We start from the raw sequence: 19500 nt of genomic DNA, 5'->3' as shown, positions 1-19500 counted from the left end.
TTCAGGCTGTTGAGTGACACCAGCATCAAGAAGGACATCGCCCCAGCCTACCTGTGCTTTTTCAGGGATGTGCCTCAGTGGGAGTATTGGGATTTCTTCAGGGTGACAGAGACTGCAGTTCAGCAGAGCATGCAGCAAGTAGAAATTGGTGAGTGAACACAACAGACAGACAAATGTTTTTCTCCTTCAAGTTGCCAGGTCACTGAGTCAGCATCTCATGTAGCAGCCAACTACTAAGTAGAGTAAATCCTGCCCTCTCCATTTTCACAGCTTAGGCCATGCTGTACAACATTAACATCACCAACAAAACTTTGCTTTAGGCACATGTGAAAATGTCCACAGAGAAGAGACATCACTCAATGTCATTTTAAAATTTGCATGTATTTGTGTATATACACACACAAACACACACATATATATATATTTGTAGTAAATACATATGAACTTCTACACAATTATAACCACTCCAGTATATACATGCTGTCACTCACCAGGACAATACATTCTGTTGCACTGACAGAATCTCTTGCTTGGTTACCTTTTGAATTGCTCAGTGAAAGGCCAATCTTTGGCAAGTAGACATCTGCAGAAAGCCACCACCTCCAGCAGTGATCCTTCAGTATCTGAAGGTTCCCCTCCCAGTTTCCTTCAAGTATCAGCTCTGCTTTCATAGAAATAAATTGTTTCTAACAATATGCTACAACCCTGATAAGCCAAGCAGGATATTTCTTCCAGCACATACAAATATTTCACATCCTCTCCACGCCACGCAATGCAAAAAGTGAAATCATGTTTGCCAGTGATTGTAATCCAATTTGGCCCCATAACTTAGTTAAAAAGAACAAACACAAACAAACAAATAGAAAAAACAACTCTCACATAAACCTTAAAAATCAGCAGACAGAACTCTACTGATTAACGTTTCCAAAGGAAATACCTTTTAGTAATAGTTAACTCTGTCTGCAGCTGCTAAGTCCAAACTTTGCAAATGTAGGAAATGAGGACAGAAAACTAACAGAGAGGAAGAATTACTTATTGTCCAGGCTGAGACACACACACACAACTCGTAAAAACCCTTACGTCCTTCTTAAAATACAGTTTGAATCACCTGCATGATGTCCTTGTTAAATATCAAAGTAGATTAGCTGGAACAAGTTTATTAGAAAAAGGTACTACATTAAAAATGTGTAATTCAAAGCCTTATCTAAAAAGTTTTTCAGAGATAAAGTTCTCCATCTCTCACTGACGTTGCATTATTCACAAAATCTTGTGTTACATATTCTGACATTGATCAGCTGTCAAAGAAAAAAAAGCTTGTTTGCATAACAAACACTCAAGTAAAAAGGAAAGGAGAAAAATCACAGAACTTGGCTATTACTGAAAAACTGACTCTCAGAGTAGAAATAAAGTCATTTTCAAAGGTGGAGAAAACATAAAGGTTAAGTCAGACCTATATATTTTTTACTGGCACCAAGCACCAATTTTTTTAATGAACTCACTTGAGTGTGTGTAACTATTCCTAGAAGTAATGTAACAGCAGATTAAAGTTTGCACCCCAATATTTTGATACAAACTATGACAGGATATTTCCAAAAGAGCCCCTTTGACAGTAAATAGCTATTTTAAAACTTGTAATGAAAAACAAAAGTCTTTAAACTGTACAAAAACCTAGGCAAACCAAGCCTCAATCAGTGTGAGAGGGACCTCTTCATAAAGGGAAGGTAATTCCTCCTTTGGAGTAGTTACAACAATGCACAGAAATGAGACCAGAAACACACACAATGAGTTACAGGTCTGATTTACTGGAGTTGTTCAGTCATTTCCACCTTAGGGTAATTTGAGGATTCCAGTATGGACCCAGAAAAATATTTTAAAAAAAAATAAAACCTTGGGAGGAGAGAGCAGAAAAGCATCTGTTTTCCCACGCTGAGGATCCGATGTGCTGGAATGGGCAGCCCCACCTCCATTAGCTGTTGGCTGCAGTGAGGGATGCATCCCACCACTGACACCCTGTCTAGATCCATCATGGCTTGCTATGTCTAACTAAGGTCAGAATAAATAGGCATTTGGGGCAATTTCAACAGACGTTGTGTGCACAGCAGCCAACTTACGAAGTTCAGCCTCGCTGCTCTAGTGCTCACACGCTGCTCTGTTCTGTGCACGTTGCCTGCTCTGCTTTTCTAATTACTTGAAGCTCGTGTTTGCACAACACCTCAAATGTATGAAAACTCAGAAATTCCACAGCACAGTTAAAGTTGTCTGCAATTCCGGGGCTAAAACACCTTAGCTTCTGGAAGATCAGACCAGATCAGACCCCTCACCTCTCTAGTGTCCCATTCTACATGCAGGTTTCTGTGCTCACAACAGCCACTGTGCACATCAAATAACATAAAAGTAACACTCTGACATCAGCAAGGAGCCAGGCTTTTCACCAAGAATCCTGTGAAAAATCTCAGTTTAACCGATAACTATTAGATTTTTAGTACACAGCATGTCACAGAATTAGTGTTTTCCTTACAAATATATGGCATTACGTGTAAAAACTTTATGACCTATTCCAAACAGTGTACCATACTTCACAGCAAAGCTTGAAAAAGAATCCTCTAACTCCCACTTCTTCTAAATATACAGCTGGTGGGAGGCCAGGGTGTCCATGAATGGTCGCACAAGGTTGTCTGTCGAGAAGTAAAAGATCAAGCCAAAGGTGATGGAGATGGGAAGAGCAGGCAGTGCCTTCTTAAAAACAGCCAGTAATAAAAGTGTTAAGCATAAACCCTGTAAGAGAAAAGAAAATAAAAAACACGAGGACATACAGTAAGATGACCAGAAACATATCTGCCACCAACAACCCAATATACAGATAATCAGCTACATGCACTGTACAGAACTGGAGCCTGCCTGGGCTACCAATGGTATGATGTATATTTGCCCACAGCTTCATCTTTTACACAGGTTGGCCAGGTTTTTCCTCAGCAATCTTGAGCACATCTCTCTGCTGAGACAGTGGTATAAACAGCCAATGCTGACATACAGCTGACCCCAAGAGGTTAACTTATTTACAGATTATTTCGCTTTTTGTTCTGTGCCATTATGTATGAAGTACTGACTCAGCAGACAAAAGCACTTAAATCCTGCTAAACTGCAGACAGAAGCTTCACTGAAGGACTCTAATACACAGCAGGATGTGCTTACAACATCTTCCCAGTTTACAAGGTCTCTTGGCGTAAAAAAAGAAAGAAAAACAAAATAAACCAAACCAACCCAAATATCCACTGCTGTTCTTTTGACTGGATTGCTTACTACAATAGGTGAATTCTGGTTTAATCTGGATAGGAGACCAAGCTCTGTTTTCTGGAGCATGTGTGGAAGCTGTTGTACATTTTGGGTAGACAGTAAGGCTTAGTGCATTTAGATATCAATTCCTTCTCTCACCAAAGCCCCTTTTAATTCCTCTATGATGACAAACCTTCAAAGACACTAGGCTCCAAAAACTCCCACTAGCTAAAGATCAGCAGATAGGATCTTCTAATCATTTTTTATAACTGTTTATAGGCTACAAGTTTGTTTACAATCCACCTGAGCCTGTGGCTCTGTTCTTATACTCTTAGGAAACATATCTGGCCTACATCTTCCCCTTAGTTCATATCTACCTTTAAAGATGTGCTTACTGCTGGGGCACTGGAGGGATATTTTTGGGGAACCAGAAAGCCACAAAGCAGCAAGATTATGAAACTGCAAAAGGAGACAGAACAAATTTTAACAGTGCTGTAAAAGACACAGACTGGGGCTTTTGGCCTCATGGACAGACAAGCAAGAACATTTCCCCAGTGCTGGACCCCAGGATATGGAGGTAGGTGATCCTATAGGTTTCTCTGACCTAGGGGGTAGGAAAGCTACACTCAACACACTTTATTTAAGGTACCTCATTTCTAGCTCTCTTGCTCTTTGATCCACAGTCTTCACAAGTGAAAGTCACTTTCACTATCCTTAGGATCTTACTGGGGAAACAGCAGCCCGAGAAAGACGCGATAATTGATTTTCTTTTACATTCTAAAAATCCTGCCTTTCTCATTGTTAGTTTCCATGAGGATGCTGATTAAACACCAGTGCATAGTAATCATTTTCTACCTAGGTGAAAGCTTGACAGTGTGTGGTCATTAGACCTGGCAGGACCTGCTCCTTTAGCAGTTACAGTATGTTTGTCCTCTGCTTTTACTGATAATTTCCATGGATTTAAGTCTCCTTCCTTTCCATTTTTTCCAGCCCAAATACTAGAATAAAGTAGGTCTTCATCCTCTTACTAGCAGCTCCCTTTAGCACAAAGGAGTTAACCTTTTCAACTACATTTGCTAATCAATGTAGTGTTTGTAATATTGACTTTTGTGGCTGATAAAAGTCCCCAATTGTCTAATGCTGAAACAAACACACCAACAGTTCAGCTGCAACTGTTTTTTCTGGGGCTGTTTCACCCCCTTGGCTCTGCTCTGATGAGTCTCTATCGTTCAGGTTCAGTGGCTGTTTGAAGCCTGTCTTTATACACAGAACAGTGGGTGGTTTCTCCTAAATATCTAGCATGTTACCTGCAGTGATTTAGCAGTGCTCAGCTGCTGGTACTTCTGGCAACACTGCTGTGCTAAACAGGGTGTAAAAGAGCTTTTAAAAGCCTGCTCACTTACTATGAGAATGGCTACAAAGCAGGCGAGCGTAGTATTCCAGTCTCCACTAGCTGTGGCAGCTGCTTTCCCAACAAGCACACTGTAAAATATGAAGTCTCCAAGGCCCAGCTTCACGCCCCCTGAAAGAAGTGGAAAAAGAAAACAAGTATTAATTTTGAGCCTCCTGTTTTGCTTCCTCTGGAACAAATTCTTGTCCCCTGGAAAGCAGGTGAAGGTTCCTAGTCCTGGCTACCAGCCTGGACCCACACATTTCCAAGGAGGCTGAGACTTCCAGCCCCGCCTCCCGCTGTTTTTCCTCAGCCTCATTCTCTGAGGTGCTTCCCTATAATGTACTGCCTGAGGAAGCACGAGGACAGAGAGGGACAGGAAGCAAGGGGAAGAAGGAACTGTTCAAATTGTACACATAGGCAGGAGATGTCACTGGAACTACAATCCCAGAACAGATTCTGCAGCAGCAAGAAGTAATACACAGTCAGACTCAAGATCTTTGTTGTTCAAACAAGTCACAACTCTTCAAATTAACTGTCATTAGTCCAAAATGGGTAAGAGAGCACTAACCACAAAGAGTATAAATGTCAGGCTCTGACTAGACTGAAAACAAGGTATAAAGCTTCCCTTACTTTCCTCCTCCTCGAGCTCCTCTAAAGAAGTGACAGGGCGGGTTGGAACAGGACTCCTCGTCTCTGACATCTGAGAGTCTGCATGTGAAGGGCTCCTGTGGTGTTCTCTCCCATCCTCAGCTTGGTTCCACAAAAATAGGCCAAGAAGAGCATACCAACAAGAAGAAACACAAGAGGTAGCTACATTTATAACTTGTTTTAGTGGATGAAATCCACACTTCTGTGAAGCTGCCGTGGAATGGGTAAGCCCTTTGTTTCTTGGAGGTGTGATCATCACAACCAGTTCAAGCAGAGACATTAAGTGGCTTTGAGGAAAACAGGTTATTATTTGTAACAGTTGGAAGGGTACGTGTTCACAGCTTCTTTGGCAGCCACCCAGAAGTTCAGTGGGTTACCAAGCGAGCACGTACACAGACCGAAGCATTGCCCTGCACAGGCTACAATGACAAGTAAAGCCAAGTAAAGTTAATATGCATTTCCACATTGTCATACCTTTGGGGTGGAGGTGCTCAGGTATTCCCTAACTGGCAATATGACAAAAATGGATGACTAAGAGGACTGCCATTTATGAGAAAAGTCCTGCCCTGATCACATTGGCATTGGAGCTGCGTGTTCACATATAAAAAGCAGACACATTTCATTGTTCATAGATTTAATCCCCCCCCCCTTAAAACACATCTGATAGAGCCCTTGATAGTGCTTTCGGAAGCAGCCAGGCTGTGATCCATGATTCTATCTGACAGTTCTTATTTTTCAGAAGCTCATACAAACTCTCCAGTCCACATCAGTCTGACAGGATGCTGCTGCTACCACAGAGGTTTTCTGTACACCTCAGCAAGTAGTTTGCACCTGCTCTGGGCCCAGTTTCAAAGCAGGATTGTGGCCCTGCCATTGCTTAGTTTGTTGGCTGCTTTATCCTGAAATAAGTGGCATGTTCAGTTATCAAACCTTTGCATACATTTATTGCTTTAACATTAAAAGGTACTGTCATCTCTGGAGTTCTGCAGTTAACAACACTGAAAAAAATGCATCTGTGAGGATTCAGGGCCTTACTTTTACTTGCAGTCTCAAACATAGACATTATTTCCATGGGGCAGTGCTCTGTATAGAAGAGGGACATGCAAACAAACCTGTATCCCATGTCTGCTGACTTGATCCTCTTGCCGCTGTGTCTGGCTTTGCCATTCCAACTGTCCACATCATAGCAGCTAGAAGAAAGAGAGAAAGTAATCAGCTGCATAAATCATTGGTCACTATAGCCCAGAGGAAATAAGTATTTAGCTGTCCCTAAAAATACCAATCTTTGTCCTTGTAAATGCTTTTAAAACACTCACTCTTAGCTGGTTTCCTCAGGCACTGAGAAGGCAAGGTGGGAGAAAAAGAAGGCAATGCACCATTCAGTTTTTAAGAAGGTCCCAGAGCACAAATAACTAAGAGTCAGTATAGTCTTCTCTGTGGGCTGAGGAAAGCAAAATTCCAGAACTAGGGTCTTCATCTCCTTTGTTTTCTTCTGGGTTTCTGGCTTTTCTCTTCAGAGGACAGATTTTCCCGGGAAATGATGGTAGTACAAAAGGTAACCAGAGGTTAACTTAACAGCTTACTCATGTTCTGCTAGAGGTACAGCACACAACTGAGGGATATGCAGGAGTTGTCACAGTGCTAGTTTTCTCTCTGCCTGTTTGTTTTGTTTCCATCCTGTCAAATATTGCCTATTTCTGTTTTGGTTCCAATAACAACTGAAGGACGCTTGGGAGTTTATTCTTGAGATGGATCCCTAAATTAAAAAGGAATACAAACCATTCCGAAATCAGTGGAAGGAAACTCAAATTATCTGTTTATTTAAGTGTGCATCAGTCTTCCTGTTTTTTTAAAAGCTAAACTAAACAAATCAAGCCAAGGCAAACACAGTGCCTGCTTTTCTGCTACAAGCTCAGCCAAGCTGATGCTTTTGCATCTAGAGGGAGCCACAGAATGTGGTCTTGCAAGGGAGACACTGATGTTCTGCACAAGAACTTCTCATTCAGTATTTATGATTTGCTGAACTGCATTCTCCTTTAGAGAAACTCTGTTTGTTCACTAAAGCATGTGAGAGACTTCATCTTGAGGTCAGTATGACAATCTCCAGTAAAAGGGAGGGCAGCTGAAGCCAACTGAGGCTCTCCTTGGAACACATAAAAGCATTTATATAACATTAAATGCTTGGAAAAAAAATCAATCAGGTTGTAGACATCCTCAGCTTAGCACCAAACACGGAAATACTCATTCATCTTACAAGTGATGTAATGGAAAGTCACTGAGGTCCATGAAGCACCTGAGTCCACGTCCAATGAGCATTGAGTCTCCTGCATTGACTACCTTAGCCTTAAGCACATATATACCTTTGTGGATGAGGGCACCAGACACCGTGGTAGTTAAACAGCCCAAGAAAACCAGGGAAGAGACGAGTGATTTTGTCTGCAAAGCAATACCTGAACAGAGCCCTTTGCAAAGCAGCCACATAACTAACAATGAAGCAAAGACATTCTAAGCACTACCATCTGTACAGGACACAGGGCAAGAGGGGAACGCAGGAAGAATGGAGCCTCATCACATGTTTAAAGTGAGTCTGTAAAGCTTACCCACAAGGCATAAGTTACTGAGTTAGCATCACCTAACCACAGAACCTTACAAACACAACTGCCCACCCTACACACGTTTTCGTATGCAGAAAAAAGGGGCATGTTCTGCACTGTATTCATTAAAGGATAAATCCTCTGAACATTTCGGTTCCACAAGGCAAATGTGGGCTTCCTTTGGCTAATTAGACTTGGCACCATTGTAACTGATAAACAAGGCCTTCTAAAATGGTCTGTTCCAAAATATAAATGTGTACCAATCTTAGGGCAAGGAAGTCACTAAAATAGTGCTCTTTGTTTTGACACAGAAATGGTTTAATAGAGTTTAATCTGGCTAAAAACATTAACATTCTAATCTTACTCACAGGAATATATTAATGCAGGGAAAATTGGCTCATTTCTCTCCTGTGCAGTTTCTACCAGCATTCTCAGTGGCCCCTTGGGACAGAGAACAGCCATCAGATCTGCAAAAAGAAAAGGGCCAGTCAATCTTATCCTGAACTATCAATGATATTTTACATTCTTTATCTTTAAAAAGGCATTCTCCCCTCAAAATAACATATATCAATATTAACTGGATGATTTCCTGAATGGCAGTTTCCACCACTTTGCATAACTCTAGCTGTTCTAGTCCCTGAAAATGTTGTTCACTTAAAATACCATCTCCAAGCCTTAACGTAATAATAAGAGTTTTCATTGTGCTAATCCTATAAAAAGCCTCTTGAGAATATCACATTATTTCTTTGAAAGCAGATGACAGCATTTCATTGAGGTGTTAAATTTAATTAGAGGAGGTGGAGTGGGGGTACTTTGTTCACATTCCACAATCCATGACTACATACACTGGCTCTGTGTATCACATGAATGAAGGCCTTTGGTCCAGTACCTCTTTGCCTACTCTCTCTCCTCCATCAGAGCTCTGCCCCAATCTCAATGTTACTTCCTGGATCCCTCTTGTTCTGCAGGTTCTCTTGAAACTTATACCTCATACCAAAATCTATGATCCCTCAATAACAGTAAATAAAACCTGCAAGACTATCAGGTTGCTACTGATAAAAATCCAACCACCCCTACCATGCAGTTAGGTGTGGTTCAGTACTTCCCTGACTTGGTGATCCACTTTGAAAGACCTGGTAGGAGTACACTACCTACACAGCCAAGTTAGCAAGAGACAAACTAGGGAGTCCACTTAATTGCCCATTTACCTCTTTCTAAAGCTGGTAGCACCATAAAGCTGTTTTTCAATGACATACACAGTCCTGAGATTGCTTCACAGTGACCTTTCCAGGAGCCACACCTTGAGAGTCACAACCCAGACTTACCATAGATGGAGATTGCACCTAGAATCACCCATGCTGACCACTCAGGTAGATATTTAATGAAAACCAATGCCATTAGAGCGCTGATCATAATGAGATATGCTTGCTGGAGCTGCAAGGGACCTTTCCAGTGGATGCAAATCATTCCAACAGCTCCAAAATTCCAGATGACTAAGAACAGAGTGGGGTAATCCATGGCCACATTGTAGGTCTTCAATACTTCACTGAAACACAACAAGAAAATTTAGCTAAGCAATAAAAGCAACTGACATGTAAAGCATCCTACTAGCTGCAGTTAAACAAACAAGCCTCCAACTACACCAGGAGGAAGCAGAATAAAAGCAACTCTCAATCACGAAAGGGGAACCTGCCCTTTGGCCAGTTGCTGCTCTGAGTTCTCTGTTCCTCCTGCATGAGATGGACACCTTGTGTGTGCAGACAAGCACCACACTGCCCTAGTCCCAAGTTCAACAGCGATTCCAAGGATTTGAGCAGGCAGGATTTCAAGTTTTAACTGAACACTGGCCTGCAGCTACATGACTCTACACCAAAGAAGTCACATAAGTGTCATCCCACCAAATGCATGATGCTCAGAGTTAGAGACGAAAAGTCTTAACAAGTGCCACCCACAAGTTAAAAGTCTGAGCTGGGAGCCAAGGGAATGAGCTTGAAACAATGTAGTCTAAGAAAAAGGCAAGGTAAATCAGAGAAGCAACTCAGCACATGAAGTTCATCTCCATTTGCTTCTCACTGTGTAATTCAGGGCCTCTGTACCACAATGTTCAGCCTGTTCATTTCATGCTCACAGTATCACTTCCCAGTGATTTTTTTACAGCAGGCACTGTAAAATCAGGCACTGCCTAATAAAGACCTCATTTTCCATTTTTTAAAAAAGAAAGCTATCTGATTCTAACAATCCTAAAACCTCCATTTGGAGAAGGGGAGACATTTCTTTCCTTGTTCAAGCTGGGGACTTTCTGCAAAAAGAGGAGCCCTGAACTGAGAGGTTACCTGCACCATTCCCACTTACCCAAGATATATGTAGGTAAAGAGGAAGAGCAGCATCAAAGAGGACAGGATCAGCCAGCCGTGGATGAACTGTCAAGGGCAAGAAGAGACAGTGATTGTAGGGGCTGTTACCCCTGCACAGGTCACAGTACTGCACCCTGACAGTCTCCTTCTGCACTCCTCCTCTCGTGTCCCCATGGTCAGTCAGGGAGGAGGGACAGCCAGTTCCTCCCAGTTCTCCCAAACTCTTTCACTTCATATTCTGTGTCTTAGTGGTTTTGCTGGTTTGGGTTTTTTTAAGTCTCTTTCCTATGCATTTCCATGGATATCCATACTTGCTCCTAGCTTAGGTGAGCACATTCTCTCTGCCTGATGAGGAGGATGACGGATTTACCCAAGGCTGTAAAATAAATTCATCTTTGGGACAAGTTTACAAAGCAGGAATGGCCAGAGCTCAAATGCTGGGCTGGTACCACCTATTCCCTGGGCACCACAGAACCTGAATGTGCCTTTCCCTCCAAGCCTAGTGCTCTTCCACCAGAGTTGCTACAGGCAGGAATAATATCACTTCCCACAAAGGCTGTCTGAAATGTCTTAAGAGAAGGCATTCACAGTAAATGGTACAACTTAGTCCATAAGTACAAATGGCAAAACCTTTGGATCAGATGCAGAAAACTCAGACCCAAGTAACACAAAGCAGAAGGCCTCGTTTTTAAGAGCCTGCCATTAGTGACTAAATAACAGCAGTGCACATGCAGGGGCACAGCTCTACCACCCCTGACAAAGGCTTCAGTTTGATACCTGCTATGACTAAGATGTGGATTAGCCAGTGCAGTGCCTATATTTCTCACTGACACGCAAGGCCCACTTGAACTCAAGCTCAGGAATAGGTGGAAAAGGCTCTGTCACGAACGCTTTACCTTGTAGCAGCGATATTTATAGAGCAGAACTAGGAACACAGTCATTACAATGATGACACTGATCATTATGATAGTGTTCAACACCGAGTTCAAGAGGCGCTGGCCCACAGACGGGGTATCCTCACTGAAAGGGGTGTAGATCCTGCAGGAGAAAGCAAAAGCCACGTAAAGTATATATATTCTCTTCTAACTAACCACCCCAGATAAAACCAGGCCTCTCTGTGTGTGGGAAAGAAAGGGAGGTAGGACTATCAAGGACAGCAAAAACGAGATGTAGCCTCTGAAGGGGCTGGGCTCAAGTTTAATTATCAACTAAAGATTAGTGGTCTCTATCAAAACCACATTCCTACAGAGAAGCTGTGGCTGGCAGAGCTCAAAACAAAAAGGCCTAGAGTATAAATGACTTTAGTTTAGTAACTGCTCTCCAGGCCATGAATTTTTATTGCATGCTCTGGATCCTCTCCATGATAATTAGGAGGATATATCCCAGGTGCTGTTCTGAAAGGGGGGACACCTTTTCTTTCCACACTTGGTAGGAGAGTCTTGGACTCTTTTACCCCATCTCATCACCCTGCACCCCTTCCCGCCACCCTGTTTTCTTTCCTTTGGTTCAGTTCAAGGGACTACAGTTCCTGTTTCTCCACTCAACGAGGGAAGCACAGTTAGAGCCCCAGGAGACAGGCCCTAGGAGTCAGACACAGTCAGCAAGAGCTGGATGGAGTTATGTATCCACACCATGAGTCTTCAGGAACCAGAAATACCACCAGGAAATGAGACACTCATCCAAATGAACATGCTATTCCCTGATTGCTGCCAGCTAGTGAGTGAACAGCCTAGGAGTTTGGCCCAGGCCTTCCATGCTGCAGAATGAAGCAGCTCCGTTATCACGCTGCTCACAGGCCTCGCTCAGGGCACCCTAACGACAGCGCTAACGAGTCGCTGTTAATGCAGGTATGGGAAAAACTTACACAGGTGAACGTAGCATCCTTTAGTAAGCTCTCTGCATGTTTACAGAGCCACCTTTACCTGTGTAAAGGTTATCCCAGCCTGCCAAGGGAGCGCTACGCGTGCACAGACGCGTGGGCACGGAGGGGTGTGTGAAGCCGGGGGTCCCCGTTACTCAGAGGCTGTTTGCAGACCCCACTTACAGCTGCCCGTTTTTCTCCGTATAGAAGCGCACTGACTTTATGGTGGCGACGACAACAATCATACAAAGGGTGACAGGCACAAAGAGCATGATTACATGCTTTGCTCCATATTTCAGAGTCAGTTCCTCCTCTTCATTTTCCGGGGCGCTTTCTCTCACTGGAACACCCGAGCCAGGCATTTCTCCACCCGCAATATTGTTCGGGCTACGGCTGCTACCTGCTCGCCTCTTCTGAAAAGAAATATTAGCAAACATATAAGATGCTTATTTTCTTTGTGTTCAAAGCTTTATTCCATCATATCTTATGAGGCTGCTGTAGGCCACCACAGTATACCTACCGAGTCCTAACAGAACCTAGTACCAACTAGTTATAAAATACTAACTGAACAATACAATAGAAATTCCATTGCAAACAGGTTGCAGTGGAGTTTTTAAACCAAACCCATGAATATCTAAGGGCCTCTTCAAGTGCAAACATATAGAGGGGCACATACACACAAAGGGCAAGATGTCCAGAGCTGAGATAGAAGAAATGTCATCTGAGGTGGCATAAGCTTGACAATTTCCTCCCCCTGCCAGCAATGCTGCGCTTGCTTTACCCTGCTGCTTTGCTGGCAGCTGGACTAGATTCTGTTCATTAGCTGCATCAGACCAGAGCAGAAAAAGGGTGTCTGGCAAAACAAGAAGGCTAAAAAGGATATCCTGCAAGAGTCATATGTGCATCAGGTCCTGATTAAAAGCCTGTATCTTTACCAAAAGGAAGGAAAAGGGAGGAGTATATATGGAGATAAAAATGGGGAAAAAGTCATAGTGGAGGAAATGGGAACAGGCAATGCTGCTGCTGGCTGAGAGTGACACCAGGGAAACAACACTGGCCAAAGACAATCCAAGAAGCCAGTCTGCCAGGAGGGATTGAGGGGTAGCAGGACCACATCTGTCATCACACCCCATGTCCTCACTCCCCAGGATGGACGCACACCTACCCTGTGTGCCTGCACTTCCCCTGCTTCCGAGGCTTGCAGGCCATCCTGGTAGGAGGGTACTGGAGGGCTCTCTGCAGACATCAGGGATGTTCTCTCATTGCAGGGCTCCTCCTCACTGTCCGAATTGTTCATGAATGTGATCATCGCCGCTTTCCTATGGAGCACTCAGGAGGGGCACAGCCAAGCACTACTCAAGGCTGAAGGGACAAGCAGAGCAAAGAAAACAGTGAACATCACAGTGCAAACAACAGAAGTCTGAAAAGAAGGCACAATTTCAGCAGGGAGGCTACAGCATGCCCCGTAACTCCATCTTCTCCTAACAGCTGATTTAGTCTCCCATCACCCCAGGCATGACAATCCATTCCATTAAAGTCACTGTGACTTCTGCAGTCAGGGAGATCAGCAAAATGCAGCACTAAAGAAACCTAGTACTTTTTCTTTACCACAGCTTTTGCAGTAGCTATCTCTATTTTCCCTCTCCTACCAGTACACCTTGCCTTCCACACAGGAGGTTTCTCAGTGCTCAGTGTTTATTTCGCACAGGCCAAACAAAGCTTTGCTCAAATGCTGGCTGCCTGATAGAAAGCTAAGAGAGCTCAGCTCTTACACAACACTCTGCAAGCATTGGCAAGCAGCAGAACTTTCTTAGGAACCTGGAGCCTCAGCTTTACATAAGCCACTAGTCAGGAGTTACATGCTGTCTTCCCTGTTATGACTGTTTATTAACCAGATGAATGTTATAAGCAGTTCTTCTCTTTGCCCATGGACAAGGAGAGGCTTGTGTAGTAAGGAAAAGACCTGTTTCCTTAGGAGAGCCACTTTTGGGGTTTTTGTCTTGTGATTAAAAGCAAAATTATTTGGATGGGCAAAAACTTGGAGTATAAAAGTGGGGAATAGAAATGTTTGGCCTCTTTTCACCTATGGCTGTGCAGAAAAGCAGGCAAAGCAGTGACACAGTGCAAAAAAGAAAGAACAGCTCTCCTTTCTAAACACCAGAGGGAGAAGGTACACTGCCCTGGATACTGCAGAACAACCTTAAAGTCAGGGTTTCAGGAAGCTTTAGAGACAAATGATAGGAAAATTCTTTCTAGCATTTATTAAGTCTACTTAACAAAACAACTGAAGTAATTAAGTCACCTTCTGACTCTCAGCCACCCATCCATAAGCAAAACCATACCTCTAATGCATTCTAAGCTGTAATATCTGCAAGAAAACTCCTCCCCTCTACAGTACTTTACCCAAGCTCATGTGTCTCAGGAAGTAGATCCAACTCAGAAGAGGAAGCTGAAGAAGCCACGTGATTTGGATGCAGTCACTTAAATCTGAATCACACATTCATAGTCCAACCATCACACTCTGCTGTCTACCAGCCAGCTTGAGAGGTCAGCATGGGTACTCTGAAGATCTGTGAGATATTCTTGCTTCTCACTAAAGAAACTGAAATTTGCTTTCAAGGAAGGAAAGAGGGAGGAGTGGAAGATCCCCCTTTCTTTCACAGCCTCCTCAACACATCTGGCACCTTCAGGAAATTCTAGAACATCAACTCAATCTACCCAAGTGAAACATTTTGCAGGCATCTGCTGCTTCCCTGCCTTCTCTTGCTTTTCCATATAATTTTGTTCTTCTTTTGATGATAAAAGTGGTAAAGTTATGGGAAATAAATGCAGGGCTAGCCCTCACAAGGGACCTGTCAGCTTCATAGCAATCCTGTGTTCTTACTGAGTGAGCTGCTTAACACTTGCATTTGTGGGCTTATTTCTCACAGGGACCAAAATCACCACTCTGGGTACTTAACACACTCTTCCAGCTAAGCACATGAGGGCTCTCAGTTTACAGCTGGGATACTAGACTCTGGTTCAGTTATCGGATTTAGGTCTTTAAAGAAGTCGGATATATAAAGTCATTCAGTCATGACATACTTCTGGATCAGGAACAGGGTAAGTTATGCATGCCACAGGATCTGTGACCTATGGAATTTAAATAACTCTAAAACCCTTCTACCCATGTCAGAGACCAGGGAACAAATAAATGAAGACTTACTCTCCGATAGTTTGGGACCAATATTTGGGTTTTAACAACCCAATGAAAATACTGAATAACTTTTTCTCCCAGTATTTAAGAAATAATTTTTGCTACATGAACAGAGGAATTCTGCAGAGAATTTTAAAGGGACAGCCAATTAGCCTACTTTCAACACCTTTGTTATGCCCACTGGAGGAGTTAAACCAATAGCAAAATGATGGTGCCAATTACTAACCTTCATAATTGCACAGAAAAAATAATCTCATGTTGAAATACAGCCAACTTTAAGGACGTTTTCTGCTATTCTCCCTCCACAAGGATAAGGACATGCAAAGATGCAATGATACTTTTGGTCAGCAAGCAGATTCAGGTTTGAACACAGCTTTACTGTCCCTTATTTAAAAGGCTGTGGTTTCAGTGAGGGTTGACACAAACACACCGCAAAAATTTTATAGGAGCTCTTGTGGCAACCAGCCCTCAACAAATCCTCAGACTCTGTACTCACAGCTGCCTTAAAGTGCCATAAATATGTGGTCCTGCCAAAGGGGTCGTGCCACCACCCTCTGCCTCTCTGGTACCAACACCAGGTGCTCATCAGCTGTTTAGCACTTTTGAAAAGATAGTAAGGCACCTGTTTTCCTTTGCTTTCACAGAGTGAGCTCCCAGCAGGACTAGCTCCCAGAGTGGCAGTGCCCACACGAGGAAAAGGGAGCATCGTGCCATCCCCCTTCCAGTAGGGTCAAGCCTTACGGTGACAAGCCTTTTGCCTGCTCCCAGACAAGCAGCCCATCCTCACCTCAGGTCTGCAACACCTATGGCAGTGTGGCTCTCAGCTAAGCAGAAGCCTTGGACATACAGTTTATGGAGGCAGGAACACTGGTCCCACCATGGACCCAGAAGGGATTTTGCCTAATGCCACTGTTTATTCATCAGACCTGCACTTTGAACTGGCACCAAGGCTGTGCTGGCTGCCAGAGAGAGCTTTGGTTTAAGCAGTCTGTCCTTCAGGGGAAGAAGGACCAGCCTGGTGACTCTCACGCATGGACCCAGCACAATAGCACCCTTTGGGCTGAGCAGAGCAAAAGAAGATGAAGCTTCTGCCCTGGGGCTTGCTTGCCAAACAGAAAGGGAGCCACAGAGCACCAGTCAACAAGGAAAGGGGTGTTACAGAGCCACACTGTTTTCTGGTATCATTTCACGAGTTAAACTAAGGAAAAAGGCCTCGTGGAGATGACTTCTACCTGTCAAAACTATGCTGGATACCCCATAATGGAAAGCACAGGAACCTTCTTACCAACTCATGCACAGCAAATACATCTGTGCATACTAGCTATGTTTGCTAGGCTAAGCTGAAAAAGGGAAAGAACAGTTCAGGAATGGAAAACACGGAGCACTGAGACAAGCACACTTCCTTTCTGGCTGAGGCAGCAGAAGGAGCTTCCGGAGTGTGTGGGGGAAATGTGAGCTGTATCTATATCCACAGAAAGCTTTAGAGCATGGTCTACCAAATACATTAAATGAAGAAGTTGAACAACACGTGCCAGCCCATCATCAAGCTGACCCAGTAGGTTGTGTCAGGCAAAGTTTTCCTCGTCACCTCTGTAGATGGGTTCAAACCACCAGATCCCATTCAAAAGATCACACAGCATTTAAGAGCCAAAAGACTGAACTCTCAAAACTGTGTGGCAAAAATGAGAGGGGGCAAAAACTAGGTCAGTAGTAAGTGCTGCATGTAACAGAGTAGCCGAGGTGGGAATACAATTACTCCTGCTTTATAGCAGTCCTGTGAAGCCTGAAGGAAAGCAGGAGTCACCAATTCTCTCTTTCCACATGTCCTTTGTGCAAGGGACCTCTTTCCTCAACTGCGGTAAATCAGCTTTATGGATTTTGATGAAACTGGGCCAGTTCACACCAACTTTAGGATGCAGCCTCAGTTTGCCTTTTATTTTCACGATGCAAACAACCTAAATCCTTTGCTCTGCATTTCATCTGTCACAAATAATACCAGTACAATATATAGCACAGAACAGCTGCTATAGCTTTCAGAATACTTATCCACTCGAGAGCTAAAATTCCTGCTTATACATATAAGAAAACAATATTGTTCCCTTTGATGGCAATTAGATGAAGAGAATTGTTTTTTCTTTGCTATATTTAGATCAAGAGAAAGCTTTGGGATGACACTGACAGCCTGACTTTCTCCTAAGTTTTGGCTCTAGCAATCACTGCTGTTGGTAAATAGGAAGAGAAAAAAACTCTTAAGAAATCTTAAGTGGTGGGGTCAAAATTAGGAGGAAAGATTACCAGGTTCTTGCCAATAAATAAAGCCAGAACAGGCATGCTGCTAAAATGACAGGGGATTTGGAACACACTGTCTCAGTGGCTTAAAGAGAACTTGAAAATACCACTCACTTTCGGCCTCAGATCACAAACAATAACAACACAGGAGATAGTATGGGAGGTTGTAAAGATTTGTAGCTTTCTTCCTCTACTTTAGCTGAACACTGCTTTCTTTGGTCCCACGAGAAAGACACAACACATAGCCCCAAGGGGCAATTTTGCTGGCAGAGCTGAAATCAGACCCTCCCCAAGAGAGTCAGAAGAATTATTTTGCCAGCATCGAGCCCAAGAACTCTTATCAGCCAACTCTACATCCCAGTATAAAGGCACCACAGCCCTGCAGACACACTTTCACCAGCAAAACCCCAAAGCTTGGGTCAGACTTCACATGCAGGAGCAGCTCCTCACGTTGGTCCTAATTCTGCCGGGGACATCGGAGCCAGCAGGTGCTGGAGGTGACACACTGGGGACACTCAAGGACATCTGTGTTGGGGCTGAGTTCCTGCGTCCTACCCGGCTGGCACAGAGCCTGGGTGCCCCTGCTTTCCCCCGAGGGCTGGCAGAGGACACACAGGGACACACCGGGGCTGGCTCTGCTTCCCTGCTCATCCAAGCGCATGGCCGGAGACAGGGACAACACACACCTACATTTAAAAGGAAAAAAAAAAAAAACACCCCACCCCCCCACACACCCCCGCCAGGCAGAGATTTTGCAGGAGGCCAGAGGAGACCCTGCTCCCATGCAGATGCTCCTTCTCCCCAGGTGTCCCTTCTAAGGCTTAAAAAGCTGCTGCCGCTGAAGGTGTGCCGGAGGCACTTCCAAACGAAACCCGGGATGGTAGGTGGGGACGCCACCGCCCAGGAGAAACAAATGGACATGTATTTTACGCACGTGTATACAAAGCCACACGTGTAAATGTATATTTTTATATATACATATATGACATACACACCCAAATAAGAATATGCGTATGTACGTATATACACACACAGAGATAGACGCGGCGATCCCGAGACCCCGCGCGAACGACAGGCCCCGGCCCGTGCCGCCCCAGCCGTAGCCCGCAGCATCCCCCCGGGGGCGCATCCCGACCCCGATCCCGCTTCCCCGGCCGGCCCCGCTGTTTACCTGCTCCCGACCCGGCGCGCGCTCCCCGGCGCTCCCATTGGCTCCGCCGCGCCCCGGCCCCGGCGCCAGCCGGGAGGGACGGCCGCGCTCGCCCATTGGTCGACGAGGCTGTCGTTCCGCGGGTGTCCCCGCCTACGGGCCGTTCTCCTCCAATAGAAGAGGAGAACGGAAGGAGGGTCGGCCAATAGGAAGGCAGCGTTCGCTGGCCGGGAGGCGGTGTGTGAGGCGGTGGCGGGGCCGCCATAGTGGGGAGGGTGCGGGCGGTGCCCGGGCTTCGGGTCACGGGGAGTCCTAGAGTGGTTTAGCTTGGAAGGGACATTAAAGGTTATCTAGTTCCAACCCCCACTGTCATCGGAAGGGCCGTCTTCCGCCAGGCCAAGTTGCTCTAAAACCCATCCAGCAGTTGAACACTTCCAGGGATGGAGCAACCACAGCTTCTCTGGGCAACCTGTTCCAGTGCCTCATCACCCTCACAGCAAAAAACTTCCTCCTAATATGTAATCTAAACCTGCCCTCTTTGAGTTTGAATCCATTCCCCCTTGTGCCACCACTACATGCTCTTGCAAAAAGTCCCTCTCTGCCCTTCTTGTAGGGTCCTTTCAGCTGCTGCAAGGCTTAATGTTTATCAAAGCATTCCTTCAGTAAATGAAAAGCTACGCAAGTGTGCAGATCCTGATGGAAATTAGAAGGGATAATAATTAGGTAGAAGTGTGGAGAACTA

The 19500-nt window shown here is 44.5% G+C and overlaps 1 protein-coding gene across 1 annotated transcript; it reads right to left on the bottom strand.

Moving 5' to 3' along the window:
• Positions 1 to 1141: 1141 nt before the first annotated feature.
• On the bottom strand, positions 1142 to 18856 carry PSEN2 (presenilin 2). Its single transcript, XM_051783421.1, has 11 exons — positions 18780 to 18856; positions 13289 to 13485; positions 12307 to 12536; positions 11159 to 11300; positions 10261 to 10328; positions 9234 to 9454; positions 8277 to 8375; positions 6427 to 6504; positions 5297 to 5416; positions 4677 to 4795; positions 1142 to 2775 (listed from the first exon to the last, which is right to left on the bottom strand). Exons 2-11 carry the CDS (start codon positions 13430 to 13432, stop codon positions 2620 to 2622), a joined length of 1377 nt encoding a protein of 458 aa, XP_051639381.1. The 5' UTR covers positions 13433 to 13485; positions 18780 to 18856; the 3' UTR covers positions 1142 to 2619.
• Positions 18857 to 19500: the final 644 nt, after the last annotated feature.

The sequence above is a fragment of the Manacus candei genome, unplaced genomic scaffold (genome assembly GCF_025592945.1).
Source record: "Manacus candei isolate 608988 ecotype Guabito, Panama unplaced genomic scaffold, ASM2559294v1 h1tg000017l, whole genome shotgun sequence".
Taxonomy (NCBI): domain Eukaryota; kingdom Metazoa; phylum Chordata; class Aves; order Passeriformes; family Pipridae; genus Manacus; species Manacus candei.
Note: the sequence above shows the minus strand (reverse complement) of the source record. Positions and strands in the feature narration are given on the sequence as shown.